Consider the following 20,105-nt stretch of genomic DNA (forward strand, 5'->3'; position numbering starts at 1 on the left):
GGTATATCATATACAATGACCTTTTTTATTGTTGTGGGGTTCGAGTACATTGGTGACTTGATTGAGCAAATAAGTTTGAAAAAAAAAACCACACAAAAAGTATTTGGAGGTCCAGCGACTATGTAGTGCCCTCTACTTATTTGTGTCCAGCTTTACTCCAGGTATTTGCTTTTTTTTTTTAGGAATGTGGAAATGCACAGCGCACCCTGCTTTACTGCACATCTAAAAAACGTATCCCTGGATTAAAGCTAGTAATCCAGAAGCATAATGTGTACTGCGTCTGACCACGGCAATCTGTGGCTCTGCGGACTGGAACCTTTCAATTCCTTTTTTCGTGTGTTTTTTTTTTTTACACATGTACTCAATGGAGCGATTGCTGTGACTGTAAAGTGAACAACCTCTAGGCCGGGGTCTGAGGGCCGAATGTTCTCTCATCCGAGAGAATCAGGACGGTTATGGTAACGACACTCGGCTCAAACTGTCAGTCTGATCAGAGCGCCATCTTACTGTGATCCGACTGTCTGACATAAGGGAATCACAGGACAGGTGCACAGGAGACGGAGAACGTAATTTCTCCATCGTCTGTGTTCGCGGTAAACCGGTCTGCACTCAGATGACATCCGAGTGCAGACCGATGTTTCACACGCACCCATAGATTAGTATATGTGTGGGTGATCCGAATATCGGAGCCACTTGTCTCCCACTCCTGAGAACAAATACTGACCGAATACTGATAGTGGGGCCGTGTCCTAAATGTGTATATAGGGTAGCGTCAGTGTGTTAATATAGTCACCTTCCACCGTCTTCTCCAGTTTCCAGCGTCTTCTCCAGTTTCCAGCGTTGTCCCGCTCCTCGTCTGTATACGCACGCTGTCATGATTTGTGTTTTTAATGCAAATTAAATGCTTTTCTTTTTCAGTTTTTTTTTTCCAGTAACAGCAAAAGCTACAAGATTTCTGAAATCTCAGGCACGCACAGCTTGTCTTTATTCCTGACTGAATTTGAAACCTACAGCATGTCAATTCTTAATTTTTGCAGCATTTTTCACCCACAAGGAAGCGACGAAAAAGTGAAAAAATGCTGCAAGAGAATGCAACAGCTGAGTTTTTGAGAAGTTTTGGTGAATAAAACTCATTTTATTAATCATGCACTGTAGACAAAGCACACGTGTAATCTGCACCTAAAAAAAGCCACTAAAATGCTGAAAAATTGGTGTTTTTACTGCTGAGAGAGCAGATTTTGGCTACAGGAAAAAAAAAACACTGCATGAGAACATGGCCTAAGCATTGTTTTGGTACCATATCTGTGTAGTAGTCTTGGTGCTATTACTGCTTCTATGTAGTTAGTTTGGTTCTAGTACCATTTCTGTGTAAGGACCATCAGATCTTTGGTGAGGTTGTTTCTGTCCAGAGTATGATATATTAAGCCCGCCTTAATGGTGAATTTCATATTGTAAAGGCAATAGGGATGGGCCTCTGCTCATTGGCCTCTGCTCATGGGCCACTGCTCATTGGCCTCTGCTCATGGGCCGCTGCTGTGTGCTTGGCCCCAGGCCAAAATTTGCCAGCCTGCCCCTGGAGGGGAGTCTGTTAATGCATGCCTATCAAAAGTTTCAGAGAATGGTATATTAAAGTCCCCGTCCATTATCAAAGGTGCTGAACTCAGACCCCGAAGGAGGGAGAATACTCTTTTTAGGAGGCGGATCTGATCCGCATTTGGAACATATATGTTGCATAAGATGATGGGCTTACCCCCAAGAAAGGCCTCTAAAATGATGTACCGGGTCCAAGTGGGAACCAGTCACCTGAATTGGGCATGTCGAGTGTCAGGAATTCCAACCCACACTGAAGTAAGACACCGGGGAGATCACGCAATATCTCACCGTTGCAGTCTGTCTTTCGTCCGGAGTCGCGAGCACGTGATCCAGACTACTCGATACGTGGATATCGGCAAGCAACCAGTGAGCGTATGGCGCCACACCTCGGGGATTCCAAAGCCTGGAATCCGTGTTTAACGCCTTCCATACGGTCACTGTCAGCTTCACGATAGCCCAATTATTATTAATATTCGCTGCCACCACCGGCCGAGTTTGAAATATAATACAAGCCTGGCCGGATGCCTGCGTTTTGGTAGCATATATGGCTTCGGGGAAGGGAACGATTACAGAACAAAAGAAACAGGACTATTAAATTTTGTATTTAATCCAAAAGGGAGGCAGTGTTTAGGAAAAATATATACAAGGATGTTACAAAGGAGACATTAAAATACATAGGCAGTTACATAAAATAAACAGGGTAAAAAGAAGATAACTCACACTATACGATCACGGAGACGATTCAATATAGGTGGAGGAGGGGCTCTCCAGATGGATTATGCTGTTATTGAACAGGACCCGTTGCTTATAATTCTTATTCCCCCTGGCAATGAGTGCTCCTGTCTTCTCCATGGATTCTCTTATACCTAAGGGGAGATCTGCCCACACACCCCTGTGGTGACATCATGTGGGCCGGTCTCCAGCCTGTACATTTTTATTAAAAACGCTAACTTCTGCAATAACTCACCACTCGTTGATCGCAGAAGCGTGCAAACGACGCCATTTTTTCCCTTAGGATTTTATCTTTATTTAGAGATCACACATCGCATAGCAGCAGTCTGCTATTCTGGTGTTTTTGCGCTATAGCTCCCTGATTTTGCTTACAGCCCTGGAAAACTACCTATACATTCCTGGGCTGATTTGGTCACTAAACATATGGGTCCCGTTACTGTCGGACCTATGGAACTCACAAGATTTCATATTTCATATCTGAGTCAGTGCGTCTGCAAATTTCCCTTTGAGGCTCGGGAAGCAGCCTCACGGTTACACGCAAATTAGTGCAAGCCAGCGTTTTAATTACCTCCTGCGTCTTTCAGAGACAAGATGCTTGCTTCCTAACAAAGTTATAACACTCCTTGGTTGGCATTGTTTGCATAAGCTATTTCCCAGGCGTGTGCTAATTTGGGCTATTGTGCTGAGGAAAATGGGACAGCTGTGCTGACAAGTGGTGATAATTTGCAGTAAGACACTGTATAATTGTCATCTCTGGACAAACACTACAGCAGAGGGCATAGGAGAAGGGGCTAATATTCTGTTAATATGTCCCTGACATTAATATTTTCCTGACATCGGGGGGTATTAAGACAAAGACAACAATTAACATATATGATTAACATGTAAAACTGTACAATAAGCTCAAGATTCCCAGAAAACCTCCTGGTAAGGACATTTCCCGTGGCATCTAATGAGCTCACAGGATATCAATCAGTAAGGTCGCGAGTAGCTCGAGCGGCCTCACTAATAATAATTCCGTTGAAAAAAGAAGAGACAAAAAGGGGTCCCTTCTAAAAAAATTGGGGGAGGAAAGTCCCCGGAGCCACCGAGAAGGAAGCGTCAACACCTTTCCTCGGAGCCCCTTACTGAACACCGAAAGCTGATGAAAATGAGGGTGTCCCGCAGAACTAATTTACGGCAAAACTATCATTTAAGCAAGTAAAAGTACCGGCCAGTACTAATAGAAATAAAATAACACTCATCCCATCTAGTGGGCTGAGGGAACATCAGCGTCCTTAGGAAAAAGTCAACACAGTTGAGGGGACTTAGGGACCGCAGTCATCCCGTCCTCTTCTACTTATTCCTTTTTTCTTCTTCCAAAGTGGCAGGGGCGCCTCAGAAGGCCACAGGGCACCCAATCCACAATCTTGGGCAGGGGAATGCTCAAAGATTGACAAAAGATCACCTACAGTCACCTCAAAGATCACCTACAGTTCTCAGGATGGACGAAACTCCTTCGCGTCGTGCGATCAAGGCAAATGGAAAGCCCCACCTATAGGTAATTCTATGGTCCAACAAAATCTGCAACAGGGGCTTTAGAGGTCTTCTGTTTTGGAGAGTTAGGCGAGAGAAATCTGGAAATAGTTGTATATCAGAGTCCTTGTCCTTTATGACCTTCAAGAGTCTGTCTTTTTTCATTATCATTTTTGTTTCAAAGTTGTGCAAATAAAAAATAATGTCTTTTGGATGTGTGCCGCCCCGGCCGCTGCATTCATGATACTGCTGTATGGCGGTCCGAGTGCTGGTATGGTTCGACCGGGGGCACGGTCTTTATCAATTGTGGGGGCTAATAATAAAATAATAAAAAAGTTTGTGATGCCAGTTGGGATGTTCGGCCGGGTATGGCTGGGCACTGATGAAGGCCCCTGGGAGTTAGGTGGTGATGAGCAGTGCCAGGTGGTTAACCCTTCCCAACCAGGCATGGCTCCCAGGGGAGTTGGAGCAGGTATGGCACAGCAGAAAATAATCAGCTTTGGACTGAGTAATAACCAGTTTGTACCTTTTACTGGAGTTCTGCAAACAGTTCCAGAAGTTTCTATACAGTTCACATACAGGATTTTGGTCAGACCTGCATGGTGAGGGTTTAGGTTCTCGGCTGTGAGGTGGTGTAGCCATCCTGCTGCTTATTATACCTCTGGTAGATAATTCCTTGTGTGACATGCAGAAGTAGTGCTGTTGCTTGAAAAGCATCCAGCAACTATTACAAATAACACAAGCACAGGAGACAGGAAGTGTTGTGCTTCAGAAGCATCCAGCAACTAGAAGGGTTAACACAGTCACAGGAGACAGGGAGTGTTTTAGCAGAGACCTAGGGGGATTGTGGGGAACTTGTTATTGCAATCTGGCTGAAGCCGAAGAGAAAGGTGGTAGTGTGTTATCTGGATCTGACAGAAGGCAACTGAACAGGATTGAGATCAGATGAGAAACTAAACACAGGTCAGATAAACTCCCTGAACTAACAGTGCAGAGTATTATTGGGCAGGAAGATAAGGACTGTAAAGAATTGTGTCACAGGGAACATCTGTCCCATCAAACCCCCCTCCCCAATCTCCATGCAGGATAAAGAATGCTGTGTACTATTGGGTCCTTGTGAAGAAAAAGCCTGTGGTTGTGTATGCATAGTAGTGTGGTACTAAGAGATCTAATCTATGCTGAATTATGCTACTGAAGAGACTGTAATACTGTGCTTTGTGAAGAAACTACTGTATTGTTACTGTAGCGGGTTGCTCAAGAAACTCAGACTGTACTGTAATGAAAGATTGTTGCTGTAATATCCCTGAATTGCACTGGCCGTGCTTCAGATTAAATTCCACTGTTAAAAAAGACTCGTCAGATGTGTCTGGTCAGCAACTGACTCTATCGTGTGCCTGAGAAAAGCTGCAGCCTATGTTCGCCCTGAGTAACGGATCCCCCAGGATTCCAAAGAATTCACGAAACCGTCTCGCCCTATCTGAACCTAGCGGCGTGCGTGTAACACTTGGATCCCCAGGGGTCCAAGGTAAACAGTTACCGGATCTGTGATCCCTTCCAGCGAGCAGGCAACATGAATCCTGTCAGAACATTCACTTTCTCTGGCAGCAGTGTCATTGACTCCATGCAGTTTCTGAGCTCCCAGGTAAAACACTTTCCTGCTCGTTATATGAAAACCGAGCAGACTCACAGTTTAGCACAGATTCTGAAAGTCTCTGTGCTCTAGGGACTGGACCCTGCCTCATGCAGCTTGTCCTTGCAGAGAGCACGGAGGACCTCCATAATGCTGCTTTCTTCCTCACACTACAACTACTCAAGCGCCTCCTGCCCTCTCTGAGGGATCGTGCACAACTTCCTGGTTTGGACAAAAGTGCACAATCCTCCAGTAAGGGTTCTGGTAATAATGTGTGGATGCAATGAAAACAGCAGAGAACTTACCCTCACCATAACTGGCAATACATATGAATTATATTACACATGCAGGCATTTTGTGGCGCTATAGACACGGATGTATTGTAGAGCTTTTTGGCTGCAGGGCTCTGTGTGCTCTATCCATCTTAATAGGGGTAGTAAGAGGGTCTCCTAGTATAGTATTAAAGATTGTGCCAACCCTGGACAGGGACCCCCCTTCTGATCCAGCAGGACCCCCACATCCAGATCCAGTCTCATCTGCTGAGTATGACTGAGTCCATGGGCTCTTATGCGATGAGTCCACATGGGCCTAGTAAGTGGCCTCCTTATGTCCCTGCTCAGTCCATCCCACACTGACATTAGGGTCCTATGGCTCCTTTTCTTTCCTCACAACAAGAGGCTGTGCCTCCGGAGACCCCCGCTCCTCTCCCTCAGTCACCGCCGGAGAGGCCTCTCCCGCTCCTACCTCTCCTTCACTCACATGCAGGACGGGATCCTCCTGCGCACGGCAAAGAAGCATGGGACAAGATGGCGCCGGAACTCCCACGCCCGCCGAGTCTTCAGGCCATCGCCGATGCTGCCGCAGCTGCACCCGCGAGCGCCACAGACCAGGCTCTGCGGGGCCCATGTTATGAAGGTAGGTGGCCGATATTGCAAAGGTTTTGCCGGTATTTAGGCAGTGTTCAGCGGGAGCTCCTCTGCCACACGTCCTCCTAGGTCAACATCCGGCCACGTCCCCTCCACTTAAACACTTTTACGTTTTGCTCTCCTGTAGGCAGCCACAGTTAGCATTTCTCCAGATGTTCCTGGCATTGGGGAAGAAATAAGTGTTTGCTCTGGGAAGAAAGTATTTTATGCTTTGTGCTTGAAGATCTACAGAAAGAACAACATCTCCGTGTACGAGGTCGATGGCAAAGACCACAAAATCTACTGCCAAAATCTGTGTCTCCTGGCCAAGCTCTTTCTGGACCATAAGACATTGTACTTTGACATGGAGCTGTAAGGTGCCCCAGCGAGGTAGTCGTGGGCGAGCTGTAGCCCCTGCTCGCTCTGGCACCCTACAGACAATACGTGTCCTCCCTCTGATGTGTGGCTGTGTATGTGGTGCTCTCCACTTACTTCAAACCATCCGATCGCGGTAGTCTCCAGGCATTTCTCTTCTGGGACCAGGGCAGCAATAAATTCAGAGGACACGAGGTTCTTAATTAGAACTTGGACTTTACTTGGGGAAGAGGAATATGTACAATATTTACAGGCAGATATAATGGATAAGGCCCGACAGGTTATTATCTCCCTCACAGGCGCTGGCAACATCTTCAGCCCTGGTTCCCTCTTTAAGTGAAGCATCTCTGTGACTCTAATCTCTGGCCCAAGAGACTCTTCTGCAATACCAACAGTGTTCCGGATCCAATATCTCCCCCACGTCTTAGACTGGAGTCCTATTTATCTTCCTCTACTTCCTGCAGACTAGAAGTGCCCCTGGTCCTCAATACCTCTGTTGAGTTTCTCCGGCCGGCTAACAGGACTCTTGCGTAGGGAGACTTTTACACTGGTGATCCCATTGTCTGAGGGTATGGAGCTCCCGTCTACCCTAGCAGCCACCATATAGTCAGGCTGCCCGTACAGTTCACTGTCCTATCTCTTACTACCCATCACTTCCTGCTTCTGGAAACTAAGCAGAGATTTTCCTAATGTACCCACCCTCTGTGGACTGTCATCACACAGCATTAACCCCATCACTGTCTGTAACACTGCTAGCAGACTCAACCTGACATCTGCACCCAGGACAGTTGCATCTTGTGGCTGATTACAGGTACTGCAGCCCACAAGGCATTATGCCAGGACCAAGCTCTAGAACACTCAAGGCTTGGTCAGGGCACTAAGTTCCCCCTCTACTCTACGGACTGGACCACTGATGCTAACCTCTTAGCTTGGCCTAACAACAGTTCTGAGAGGTTTAACTACAGGAACACTCCCTTTAACTACTTCAGTGTCAAAAGGAAGGCTACGTCCTTCCCCACTATTACAGAGCCGTTCGTCTTCTACATCTTGACGGAGGTCGACCGGCAGGGAGCGCACATCGTGGGGTATTTCTCAAAGGTAATTTCAGGAATAAAAATAAATCCCTAATCTCTGCTTCTGACCTGAGGAATAACAGAGGGTCCCCGTTGTTGCAGGAGAAGGAGTCTCAAGATGGCTTGCATCCTGCCCCTGCCCCCGTACCAGCGGCGCGACTACGGAAAGTTCATCGCCTTCAGTAAGTGACTGGTGGGAGGACCCCTCTGTCACTGCAGGGGTTAACAGTTTAGGGGGGGATTCTGGTTTTAACATTTTGAATGTGTTAAAAAGGGTATTTCCATCTTGGTATCTAAAATGTCCGTCACTGAGGCACAAAATTGTTAAAAGGGCTTCTCCTTTTTAGACATTATTGACTGAGCTCTTACCCTCCTGGAGTGCAACGTTTACTCTCGAAACTAGTTTGGTTTTTGTTTGGCTGCAGCTAATAATCATTGAGCTCAGCGACCTCTCCAAGATAGATGCCGCAAGCTGCTGAGCTTTGTGATTGGCCGCAGCGTTGTCCAAATGACATCTCTGCTGCCATTGAACATTAAAGACTGGAGAAGCAGCGCTGAACCCGGGAGATGGAGTAAAAGCTCGTTTTTGTTTGTTTTTTCCTCCCTGGAGACTTTGGAGTGATTAATCTTTTGAAAGGTGAGAATTCCTTTAATAACCGAAGACCTGACCTGTGGGGGCCTCAGTACTGCTTCTCCCCTGCACAGAGAAATCCCCACCACCTGCTGCAGAATGGCAGCAGCTCCCTGCACAGCCGGGTGGAGGGGAGTGCAGCTGTGGAGGGGAGTGCAGCACCGAGGACCGGAGATGAGGACGGTCTTTCCTAGTTTTTCAGGATGGGGTAGATCACGTGCAGGAGCTGTGAGCGGTGAAATCTTAGTGATTGTCTCCTGTGCCTCAGGTTATGAACTCTCTAAATTGGAGAACACCGTGGGTTCACCCGAAAAGCCCTTGTCAGACCTGGGCAAGCTGAGCTACCGCAGTTACTGGTCCTGGGTGCTGCTGGAGATCCTGCGAGACTTCCGGGGAATGCTGTCCATCAAGGACCTGAGGTGAGTCCGGGCTGCTCGCTCCCATCAAGTTCCTATCGGTGTCCGATATATGTAACGTTCTGTCATTCTTCCCCCTCCAGCCGGATGACGAGTATCACACAGAACGACATCATCGGGACCCTCCAGTCACTAAACATGGTAAAATACTGAAAGGGGCAACACGTTATCTGCGTCACCCCAAAACTGGTGGAGGAACACCTGAAGAGCGCGCAGTATAAGAAGCCCCCCATTACAGGTAGGAACCTCTGCCCTGGTGGTGTCAGCGTCCCCTGCTGGTCAGTGAGCGTCTTCCGCTCGGTACTTTGGACTGATCTGTTCCTCTTCTCTGTGCAGTGGATTCGCTGAACCTGAAGTGGGCCCCCCTGAAACACAAGTTAATAAAGGTGTCTAAAAAATGAGGCGACGATGGATAGAGAAGATTGGATGAGGTCGTGTGTATTGGGGCGTCCTACCCGGTGCCCAGTAATTCACACCAGTAGGATGTGGGACCCGGGGTCGTCCGACCCGTGGTCGCGCTGCGTATAGCGTCTCCAGATGTTCATTTCTGTTCTGTTTATTTTTATATAATAAATTGTCTTTTTTGTACAATGGGTTCGAAATTCGAAAGTTTTCTAGAGAGGATATCTGTGACGGCATGAGCAGGTCTTCATCTGGACGGCCATTGCCAGAACTGATGTGTTATTTACATAGGAAAGTCAACAGCATTTAGTATTGATGTCAACAAGTCCTTCGTGTCAATGACCAGGATGAATATTGCCACCCATGGTGAATCCCATCCTCTTTGCTGGAGATTGGCGTTTTCTTTACATCAGTTCGGATTTTTTTTTACAACCTGTAGCCGAGGTTACAAGACGAGAGAAAATACAGACGCACAGCAGGAGTGCTGGCATCCCCCACCTCCAATCAGATTCTCAGAGGAGCCAGATAGCCCCTCCCCCGAGGAGGCGACCTCCAGGCCTCATGAATAGAGACGTAATAGAACATGTTTCCCAAGGCGTTGGTTCTGTATTCCAAGATGTTTACAAGATGGTAACAAAAGAGCCAGACATTGTCTTCTGTGGAGTGGGGGGAAGGTATCAGACGGGGGACATAACAAGGAAATGGACATTCATCAACCGCCGGAAGAGATTTAGTTATTGATGACAGAGCCAATCATCCAGCGCATCGTCTGAATTATGGCGATAAAGGGAAAGGAGCGTATGATACATTTGGGAGAGTTATAGGAGTAACATGATGACAGCAAGTCTACAGGTCGGTCAGGAAGTAGGCGGTCAGCCAGTACAGCGGCAGCATGGCCAGTATGACCAGGACCGCTGACGCACTGTTAGGATAGGGGTAGACCTGGCCATCTGCTGCTGTACAGCCGTCCGCATTGTCGGCTTCTGGGGTCTGGTCCACGGTGAAGTCATCAACCTGAGCGTCCTCCACGATGCTCCTAATTCAGTCGATGTAGGCGGTGGTTGCAATGTAGACACCAGGCCTGTTTGGCGCTCCGCACTCCTCGCCCCAGCTGACCACTCCAGCCTGGTACCAGTTACCATTTGTGTAACAGCAAAGGGGTCCGCCAGAGTCGCCCTGAAAAAAAAAAGACGAAAGAAATGATGAGCAGGCAGGAAATAACAGATGAACGCTATGGTTATGACAGTGGAGAGTGACTTTTCTGTTTTTTTTTCAGTCAAGACGGGGTGCAGAGTGGACTTTAATGAGAAAAAAATTAACTTTTTAGAATTTACCAAATGGCTGCAATGAAACAAAGAGTGAAAAATTTAAAGGGGTCTGAATACTTTCCGTACCCACTGTATATATATATATATTCCATGTGTTGGAATTGGAGGTGTATATACCATATGCTCACTGTGAGTTCCCCAATAACCGGCCTAGTAGTGGAAGCAGCCGTGGCCTCGTCCATCACTAGTCAGTCAATTGCAGAATTGTCCTGATGATTGGAGGCAGCAGTTGCCTTTCCCTGACAAACTGGTGGCAATGGTGGGATCTGCATGATTCCCATAGGGTGTTTTCCCTGACACTTTCTAACATGCATATAGCAGGTTTCGGCGACACTGGGTCAGGAGGAAGGAACAACCTCCATATTAAAGCACTTAACCTAAGGATTATGTTATACCCCTGCCTGACAGCTACGAATATCTAAGTGCCAAGACTGTCACCCTCATAAACGTGCTGATAAATCTTTGGATATCTTCTACCAAGAGAGCTGGACCGTTGCCAGGAGAAAATTCCATCATTATTTCTTCTGGGGATTTAAGAATTTGGGGAATCTCCAGTGTGACGAAACAGCGTAAAATCTTAATTATGCCAGACATACTTTCTGATGGCAAGAGCAGTATACCTTTATTTTTATGTTGACTCTTTAATCTTTGTTCTTCTTTAGTTGATTAACACAACATATTATTTGTATAACCCTGAATGTTATCTGCTCTTTGACTCTGAAACAGTGATGTGTATTTACAAGAGTCCCTGTGATACAAACTATGTAAATAGATTAGCTAAACCAATGATAGGTGAGCCGTGCACATTTACCTCTGACATGTGATATGCACACTAAGCTTTGGGGGAGGAGGGTGAGAGCAGTTCTGCCATTCAGGGGGCTGAGCCCAGAGAAGCAGAAGGGACATGTGTTTCTGACACAGAGTGAGTCTTGGGACAGAAAATCAAGGAACATCAGACAGACTTTAGAAGGAGAATGAGAGACATTCTCAAGGACAGCAGATGGATTGCATGGCATTACCCAAAGAGACACAGATTTATATTCTACATGATTCTAGTCTAAGCGTATCGGTCCTGACTGGGAAGATTCGGATCTGCTCCATTAACCATCAGGAAGACCATGGATACATTTTGGGGAGTCCAGGAGAGGACGAAGAAGTCAAATGGCCCCATGGATATGTTGTTTTGGGGTTGCTAGGAGGGACCCACCGGTCGCCTAGAACCCATGGAGACCTTTGGAGTTGCCAGGAGGGACCCACCGGTTGCCTGGCCCCATGGAGAATCTCAGAGAGGCCAGATTTGGACCCTCGGGTCCCCTGGTCTTCTACCTCGATAAACTGCTAGCTTCCTTAGCTCGCCGCTACCTTCTCTGTGGGGGCCCGCCAGAATCGGGGGGCCACTGGTTGAGGTAGTCGGCCCTGGAAGTCTCCAAAGTCGCAGTTGTTCTATCCCAGGCGGGTCAGCGGAAGGGTGAGGACTGTGTAATGTTGTACCATCTTGGGTACTTGCTGGGACTGTTCTAAGTGTTTATTGTCCGCTTTGTGGTTCAATAAAGTATTGCCACGCTGTTTTACCCTCACCCTGCGTTGTCTGAGTAGCGTTACGCCCACGGAAGACCCCGGGTCTTCACATCCAGTCATAAGATCGTGATTGTAACGCAGTGCAACACCCACAAGCCAAACATTGATTGCACCATGGCTGCAGATGTTATCATGTTCTATTCTTCCACATCCAGAATCAAGATACAAGGAAGAGAATGCAAGATTTCATAACTCTGCATATGCTTCATTAGCTAATTGATATCATTAACCCCTTGCTGACATATTTGCAACACAATGAGAAGGAGTCTCGTCAGCAGTCCATCTTTACTTCTGGCCTAGATGGTAGTTGTGTCCTCCTTGCATCTGTGTTGGTTAGTCAATTCTCTGTAAAATCTAAACATTTTGTCACAGGTCACACCAAAATCACCAAGGAGCCCCAACGGGTAGATTATGGAGGTCCCACCTCTGCAATACACTAATCTGTTCCATACATGGTTGCACTGTGGCTGGTCTCTCCTCTCCCCAGCAGTGCGTTTCCTACATCCGTGCAGGGGTCACCCTGGTATCCGGTGCACAATGCTGGTGTCACCAATAGATAGTTTGACCCTGGAGCTTTTCGTTCTTAATCTTATGCTATTCAGACCTCCTCGGATTTGGAAACAGACCATTCGGCACCTTCTGCTGATTAACTCCTTCTGTGCTGCTCTGCAGCAATGCCTTGTATTGGCCACTTCTAGTGATGAGGTCTTCAGGGGTCCAACATATAGTCCTGCTAGTGCACTGACGTGTCCGTCTGTTCCTCTAGTTATACTCCCGTTTGCCTGTGTATGAGCGAGCTCCATTCCTGGACTCTGCCTATCTACTTGCGCCTTGGATTTGTCTGTGACCTACAATTCTACATCTTCGCAAACTCCACAAAGTCCGGGGGACCAGTGCTTTAAATAGAGGAAGCTCTTGCCTTGGAAGTGTCTCCACCTCTGAGTAAAAAGAAACCCGAGTCTTGGTGGCTTCTTCTCAGACCAGATCTCTACTGTAATTACCTGTTCAAAGCAGGAAGTACCTAATTCAATGTAGGTTGAAGTGTCAGCTCTTTCTCACTCCTCCAGTTATAATTAATCCCGTATTTTCCGGAGGTGTCTGTATGGATTTTATAATTTTTCCTTTACGACAGATTGTTAAGTTTCACTCAGGTACAGACGTTCTGCTCTTTTATTGCGGTTTGTTGAGGACCAAAAAAAACTTTTATAGTTTTATTGGTGTAAAGTTCATTCAGTAAATGTTATATACTGTAATTGCAGTGGGATTTATTACAGGACATAGTGCAGTACATTTATTTTATTCCTTTTTTTTTCTCCCTTTGTAGGCATTATGAGGATACTTTGTACTATAGCTTGATTATTGTAGCATGGCCATGACTTGGGACAAGTTTTGAAGCAGTTCTGAAGTTTTTCCACATCAATAATGCAGAAAATCACCAGTAAGCCGCAAGGAGTAGATGACGGAGGTCCCTTCTGTTCACTGCTTCTTGTTATGACGTTTTTAGGGATCGTCTCTTTGGCTCAGCCAGTTCATGATGTCCGAGTCTTGGACGCTTTGTTCTTTTATTACTGAGGTTTGTTCAATGAAAACATAAACTTTCTAGTTTTATTGGTGTAAAAGTTTGTTCAGTAAATTTTATAGAGAATTTTTTTGCAGTTTGATTACAGCATAGTATGATAGGTTAGGGGTGTCAATATACTGACCACAACATGGTAACCCCGCCATCTGTACAAGGTGCCAGTACAGGGACCCCCATCCCACGTACAGGGAGGATCTGCTCTTTCGGATCCAGGGCTGAAGGATGTACCGGACCGTGCAGAAAATATATCATGTGGCCGGCGCTGAACGCTGCCAGACGGGAACAGTCCTTCATTTGTAAGAGGTGGAGACCAAGAGACCTTTCACCTCTCTTACAGATATTACAGCTCTCGCTCTTCTGGGATTTCTACAAGATTTCGTAGGAATTTTTGCCCCTTCATGTGGGCAGCAGAGCGGTAGTGACTTTTCTGCCCTCTGCTTCTCAGCACTCGGACCCCCGCTCTGTAACGTTACGGGGTCTCCATCTCGTGGCCGAGTTGCTGCGGTTCCTTCCACTTCTCAATAATATCACTCACAGGTGATGGGGGAAGATTCAGGAGTGACAAATATCACGGACAGACTATTACAGGATGGTGCTGGTATCAGTGAGCTCTGGGGGGGACGGATGTTACACACCGGGAAAGGGGGCGAGTGGCTGGATGTTAGATGCCGGGGAAGCGGGCCAGTGGATGGATGTTAGACGCCGGGGAAGGGGGCCAGTGGATGGATATTAGACGCCGGGGAAGGGGGCCAGTGGCTGGATGTTAGACGCCGGGGAAGGGGGCCAGTGGCTGGATGTTAGACGCCGGGGAAGGGGGCCAGTGGCTGGATGTTAGACGCCGGGGAAGGGGGCCAGTGGCTGGATGTTAGACGCCGGGGAAGGGGGCCAGTGGCTGGATGTTAGACGCCGGGGAAGGGGGCCAGTGGCTGGATGTTAGACGCCGGGGAAGGGGGCCAGTGGCTGGATGTTAGACGCCGGGGAAGGGGGCCAGTGGCTGGATGTTAGACGCCGGGGAAGGGGGCCAGTGGCTGGATGTTAGACGCCGGGGAAGGGGGCCAGTGGCTGGATGTTAGACGCCGGGGAAGGGGGCCAGTGGCTGGATGTTACACGCCGGGGAAGGGGGCCAGTGGCTGGATGTTACACGCCGGGGAAGGGGGCCAGTGGCTGGATGTTACACGCCAGGGAAGGGGGCCAGTGGCTGGATGTTACACGCCGGGGAAGGGGGCCAGTGGCTGGATGTTACACGCCGGGGAAGGGGGCGAGTGGCTGGATGTTATACACCGGGGAAGGGGGCGTGTGGCTGGATGTTATACACCGGGGAAGGGGGCGTGTGGCTGGATGTTATACGCCGGGGAAGGGGGCGTGTGGCTGGATGTTATACGCCGGGGAAGGGGGCGTGTGGCTGGATGTTATACGCCGGGGAAGGGGGCGTGTGGCTGGATGTTATACGCCGGGGAAGGGGGCGTGTGGCTGGATGTTACACGCCGGGGAAGGGGACCAGTGGCTGGATGTTACACGCCGGGGAAGGGGGCCAGTGGATGGATGTTAGACGCCGGGGAAGCGGGCCAGTGGATGGATGTTAGACGCCGGGGAAGGGGGCCAGTGGCTGGATGTTAGACGCCGGGGAAGGGGGCCAGTGGCTGGATGTTAGACGCCGGGGAAGGGGGCCAGTGGCTGGATGTTAGACGCCGGGGAAGGGGGCCAGTGGCTGGATGTTAGACGCCGGGGAAGGGGGCCAGTGGCTGGATGTTAGACGCCGGGGAAGGGGGCCAGTGGCTGGATGTTAGACGCCGGGGAAGGGGGCCAGTGGCTGGATGTTAGACGCCGGGGAAGGGGGCCAGTGGCTGGATGTTAGACGCCGGGGAAGGGGGCCAGTGGCTGGATGTTAGACGCCGGGGAAGGGGGCCAGTGGCTGGATGTTAGACGCCGGGGAAGGGGGCCAGTGGCTGGATGTTAGACGCCGGGGAAGGGGGCCAGTGGCTGGATGTTACACGCCGGGGAAGGGGGCCAGTGGCTGGATGTTACACGCCGGGGAAGGGGGCCAGTGGCTGGATGTTACACGCCGGGGAAGGGGGCCAGTGGCTGGATGTTACACGCCGGGGAAGGGGGCCAGTGGCTGGATGTTACACGCCGGGGAAGGGGGCCAGTGGCTGGATGTTACACGCCGGGGAAGGGGGCCAGTGGCTGGATGTTACACGCCAGGGAAGGGGGCCAGTGGCTGGATGTTACACGCCAGGGAAGGGGGCGAGTGGCTGGATGTTACACGCCAGGGAAGGGGGCGAGTGGCTGGATGTTACACGCCGGGGAAGGGGGCGAGTGGCTGGATGTTATACACTGGGGAAGGGGGCGTGTGGCTGGATGTTATACACCGGGGAAGGGGGCGTGTGGCTGGATGTTATACACCGGGGAAGGGGGCGTGTGGCTGGATGTTACACGCCGGGGAAGGGGACCAGTGGCTGGATGTTACACGCCGGGGAAGGGGGCGAGTGGCTGGATGTTACACGCCGGGGAAGGGGACCAGTGGCTGGATGTTACACGCCGGGGAAGGGGGCCAGTGGCTGGATGTTACACGCCGGGGAAGGAGGCCAGTGGCTGGATGTTACACGCCAGGGAAGGGGGCGAGTGGCTGGATGTTACACGCCGGGGAAGGAGGCCAGTGGCTGGATGTTACACGCCGGGGAAGGGGGCCAGTGGCTGGATGTTACACGCCAGGGAAGGGGGCGAGTGGCTGGATGTTACACGCCGGGGAAGGAGGCCAGTGGCTGGATGTTACACGCCAGGGAAGGGGGCCAGTGGCTGGATGTTACACGCCGGGGAAGGAGGCCAGTGGCTGGATGTTACACGCCGGGGAAGGGGGCCAGTGGCTGGATGTTACACGCCGGGGAAGGGGGCCAGTGGCTGGATGTTACACGCCGGGGAAGGGGGCCAGTGGCTGGATGTTACACGCCAGGGAAGGGGGCCAGTGGCTGGATGTTACACGCCGGGGAAGGGGGCCAGTGGCTGGATGTTACACGCCAGGGAAGGGGGCGAGTGGCTGGATGTTACACGCCGGGGAAGGGGGCGAGTGGCTGAATGTTATACACCGGGCAAGGGGGCGTGTGGCTGGATGTTACACACCAGGTAAGGGGGCGAGTGGCTGGATGTTACATACCGGGCAAGGGGGCGAGTGGCTGGATGTTACACACCAAGGGCAATGGAGGGGCAGATTTTATACACCGGGGCCAGAGGTTATACAGCAATGGGAGAGGTCAATGGAGCTGAAAATTATACATTGCCTCAAATATGGAACATTTAAACCGAAATAAATTAATAAATAATTCTTAATGACAAAATTGCCCACACCAGTTTCTCATTTTTACATAGTTGCTATAAAATGGTGTTGATAAATTTGGTGTAAAACAAGGCAATGTCGGCATAGAAGCAATGATACGTTCCACACTTTTTTTCCTGCAATCTCCACCCAACTATGTAAACCAGGGCTGTGGAGTCAGTGTCCATGTTGGTGGAGTCAGTCTAAAATGGACAGACTCTGAAAACATATAATAAATTGGGTGCAGTAGTAAAATGCAGGATGTGCTGTAAATGTTTTCGGGAAAGTTATGAAATGTGCTATAAATGTCTGTTCTGTTCCTGAACTCAGGATCTTGGCTTTTAGTGGAGATGAATCTGCTGCACTTTATGCACACGCTCAGTAGTGACCGGGGCAGCACTTTATGCACATGCTCAGTAGTGACCGGGGCTGCACTTTATGCACACGCTCAGTAGTGACCGGGGCTGCAGCTTATGCACACGCTCAGTAGTGACCAGTGCTGAGGAGCCGGGGGTTTGGCTTACAGACTCCACAGCCCTGGTGTGAGCATCAGGGTCTAGATCTCTAACATCACATTCATGCACTTTGTTTTGTACTCTTCTTCCTTTACCAAATCAGATCATTTGTCGCAGTCTAACCCTCTGAATTTCTTGATACACCAAGGTTACTTACCGGTAGCCGGTTTTTCCAGAACCCATGACAGCACACCTGAGAGAGAGGATCCGCCCTTCGAGGACAGGAAACCATCTGAAATAAAAGGGTTAAATACAAAATCCAACACCACATCAAACAACACCCAACAAACGTGCACACCCATATGGTGAGAAAGAAGAGGGGGAATATAGGGGTGCTGTCATGGTTTCTGGAAAAACCGGCTACCGGTAAGTAACCTTGGTGTTTTCCCTTCACCCATGACAGCACACCTGAGAGAATTTTGAGGGACCAACGCTTGCAGCACCCTTCTACCAAAGGTTAAGTCAGATAGGCAGGATAGATCCAAACGGTAGTGTTTGAAAAAGGTAGATGGTGATGACCATGTAGCGGCCTTACAGATCTGATCTATCAATACCTCTGCCTTCTTTGCCCAGGAGGTAGCCACGGCTCTGGTGGAGTGAGCCTTGATGCCGTCAGGGATCGGGGTGTTACTAGTCGAGTAGGCTAAGCAAATGGCCTCCCTAATCCATCTGGTTATAGTTGCTTTTGTCACCCGATAGCCAATCCCTGTTCGTAGCCTTCCAGGGGAGTAGGAAGGGTTATGTCTCCACTGGCTAGTTACTTTTATGTATTGTAATAGAGCTCTTCTAACGTCAAGATTATGAAACTTTTGTTCCCCTGGGGTCTTTGGGCTGTTACAAAAGGAGGGCAGAACAATTTCCTGAGATCTATGAAACTTGAGCGCAACCTTAGGAAGGTAGGCTGGATCAGGCCTCAATACCTCAATATATTTCTGTATTTGGAGGATTTATGGATAGGGTCTGCAAATCACTTACTCTACGGGACGATGTTAAAGCTACCAAAATAATTGTTTTGAGAGTTATGTATTTTGCAGACAACTCCTGAACTGGTTCAAAGGGTTCCATAGTTAGGGCGTCAAGTGCTAAATTTAGGTTCCATGGAGGAACTCTGGGTATTGAGACTGGCCTAGATCTACAAGATTTAATTAAAATTGTAATCCATTTATTGGCTGCGAGATTACGGTTGTATAGCGCACCCAAGGCAGAAACCTGGACCTTAAGTGTACTGGCAGCCAGACCTAACTCAAACCCCTTCTGTAAGAACTCCAGAATGGAATTAATTGAAGGTTTTTGGCTTAATGGCTTTCCTAGGAAATCTAAAAATTTTCTCCATGTTCTACCATAGATTTTGGTGGTTATGGACTTTCTACTTCTTAATAGAGTAGACACTAAACCTGATGAAAAAACCTTTGCCCCTCAATATTGCCCTCTCAAATTCTACGCTGCTGGGTGGAAACCCTTCGCTTGAGAGTGGAATATTGGTCCCTGAGCTAGAAGGTCCGGGGTCTCTGGTAGGATCCATGGGACTGATCGTGACATCATCCTCAAAACGGAGAACCATGGTCTCTTTGGCCAGAAGGGGGCTATGAGAATCACTCTCGCTTGATCCTTCTTGATCTTCCTCACTACCAGAGGTATCATAGCTATTGGAGGGAAGGCATAGGCCAACCTGAAGCTCCAAGGAATCTGGAGAGCATCTATTGCCAATGGGTTTCCCCTTGGGTCTAGTGAGCAGAACTTCTCCACGTTCTTGTTTTTGTCTGTGAACAAATCTATCTCTGGTAGACCCCACAGCTGTACTATCTGATGGGATATACTGCGATTCAGGGCCCATTCTCCTTGTCTCAACTTGTTGCGGCTTAGGAAGTCTGCTCTCGTGTTTTCTATGCCTCGAATATGTAGCGCCGTAAGAGATAGGAGATTTTGCTTCGCTATTTGAAAAAGCCTGCCTACTGCTTCCAGAAGAGAATAAGATCTTGTTCCCCCCTGGTGGTTTATGTAAGCCACAGTGGTTCTGTTGTCAGACATAACCCAAACATGACGACCCTGGAGTAAAGGGAGGAAGCCTTCTAAAGCGTTCCTCACTGTCCATAGCTCTTTTAGATTTGACAACCCCTTTTCCTCTAGGAATGACCAAGGGCCTTGAATCATGTGATTTTCTAGGTGTGCGCCCCACCCTGAGTTGCTTGCATCGGTCGTGATGATGTTTTGTAATGGTGTGTCCCACTGGACCCCAAAGATAAACTTGACCTGTCTATCCACCACAAGAGGGCGTTCCTGGTTCGCAAGGAGAGATGCACCTTTCCTTCTAAATACCCTTTTAACAATCTTTGCGCTGACAAGATTTCCCACTGAAGGTTTCTTGTGTGAAATTGGGCCCACTTGACTGCCGAAATGCATGATGTTAGAGTACCTAGCAGGGACATAGCCTTCCTTAAGGACATGTCTGGGGTGTGTATGGCTGCTGAGACCAATTTTGTGACTGTCTATTTTGCTGTCGGCTAGAAGACAAGTCTGACACTC

The 20,105-nt window shown here is 48.9% G+C and overlaps 1 protein-coding gene and 1 long non-coding RNA gene across 6 annotated transcripts in view; one reads left to right on the forward strand and one right to left on the reverse strand.

Annotated features, from left to right (window-relative positions):
- On the forward strand, positions 1-12,087 carry LOC141162595 (histone acetyltransferase KAT8-like). 4 transcript variants are annotated; one of them, XM_073648856.1, is made up of 6 exons: positions 1-6,385; positions 6,524-7,848; positions 7,926-8,005; positions 8,723-8,873; positions 8,954-9,108; positions 9,207-12,087. In XM_073648856.1, the coding sequence occupies exons 1-2, from the start codon at positions 6,053-6,055 to the stop codon at positions 6,749-6,751; spliced, it is 561 nt and encodes a 186-aa protein (XP_073504957.1). In that variant the 5' UTR covers positions 1-6,052; the 3' UTR covers positions 6,752-7,848; positions 7,926-8,005; positions 8,723-8,873; positions 8,954-9,108; positions 9,207-12,087. The 4 variants fall into 4 exon arrangements, with proteins under 4 accessions (XP_073504957.1, XP_073504956.1, XP_073504959.1 ...); XM_073648855.1 differs by having other exon boundaries at positions 6,524-8,005; XM_073648858.1 differs by having other exon boundaries at positions 18-7,848.
- Positions 9,857-20,105, reverse strand: part of LOC141162596 (uncharacterized) — a 19,402-nt gene continuing 9,153 nt past the window's right edge. For both annotated transcript variants that reach the window (XR_012250790.1, XR_012250791.1), the window contains exon 2: positions 9,857-10,448. This is a non-coding gene — a long non-coding RNA (uncharacterized lncRNA). The remainder of the gene's footprint in view (positions 10,449-20,105) is intronic.

This window comes from Phyllobates terribilis, unplaced genomic scaffold (genome assembly GCF_046119375.1).
Source record: "Phyllobates terribilis strain yellow unplaced genomic scaffold, ASM4611937v1 Scaffold_9__5_contigs__length_417890890, whole genome shotgun sequence".
Classification (NCBI taxonomy): Eukaryota; Metazoa; Chordata; class Amphibia; order Anura; family Dendrobatidae; genus Phyllobates; species Phyllobates terribilis.

Excerpts from the sequence above, each read along its gene's own strand:
- LOC141162595 (XM_073648855.1), top strand. The coding sequence starts at position 6,053 with ATGGGCCTAGTAAGTGGCCTCCTTATGTCCCTGCTCAGTCCATCCCAC. Across the intron at positions 6,386-6,523 it reads GCGGGGCCCATGTTATGAAG|GCAGCCACAGTTAGCATTTC; the intron begins GTAGGTGGCCGA and ends GCTCTCCTGTAG.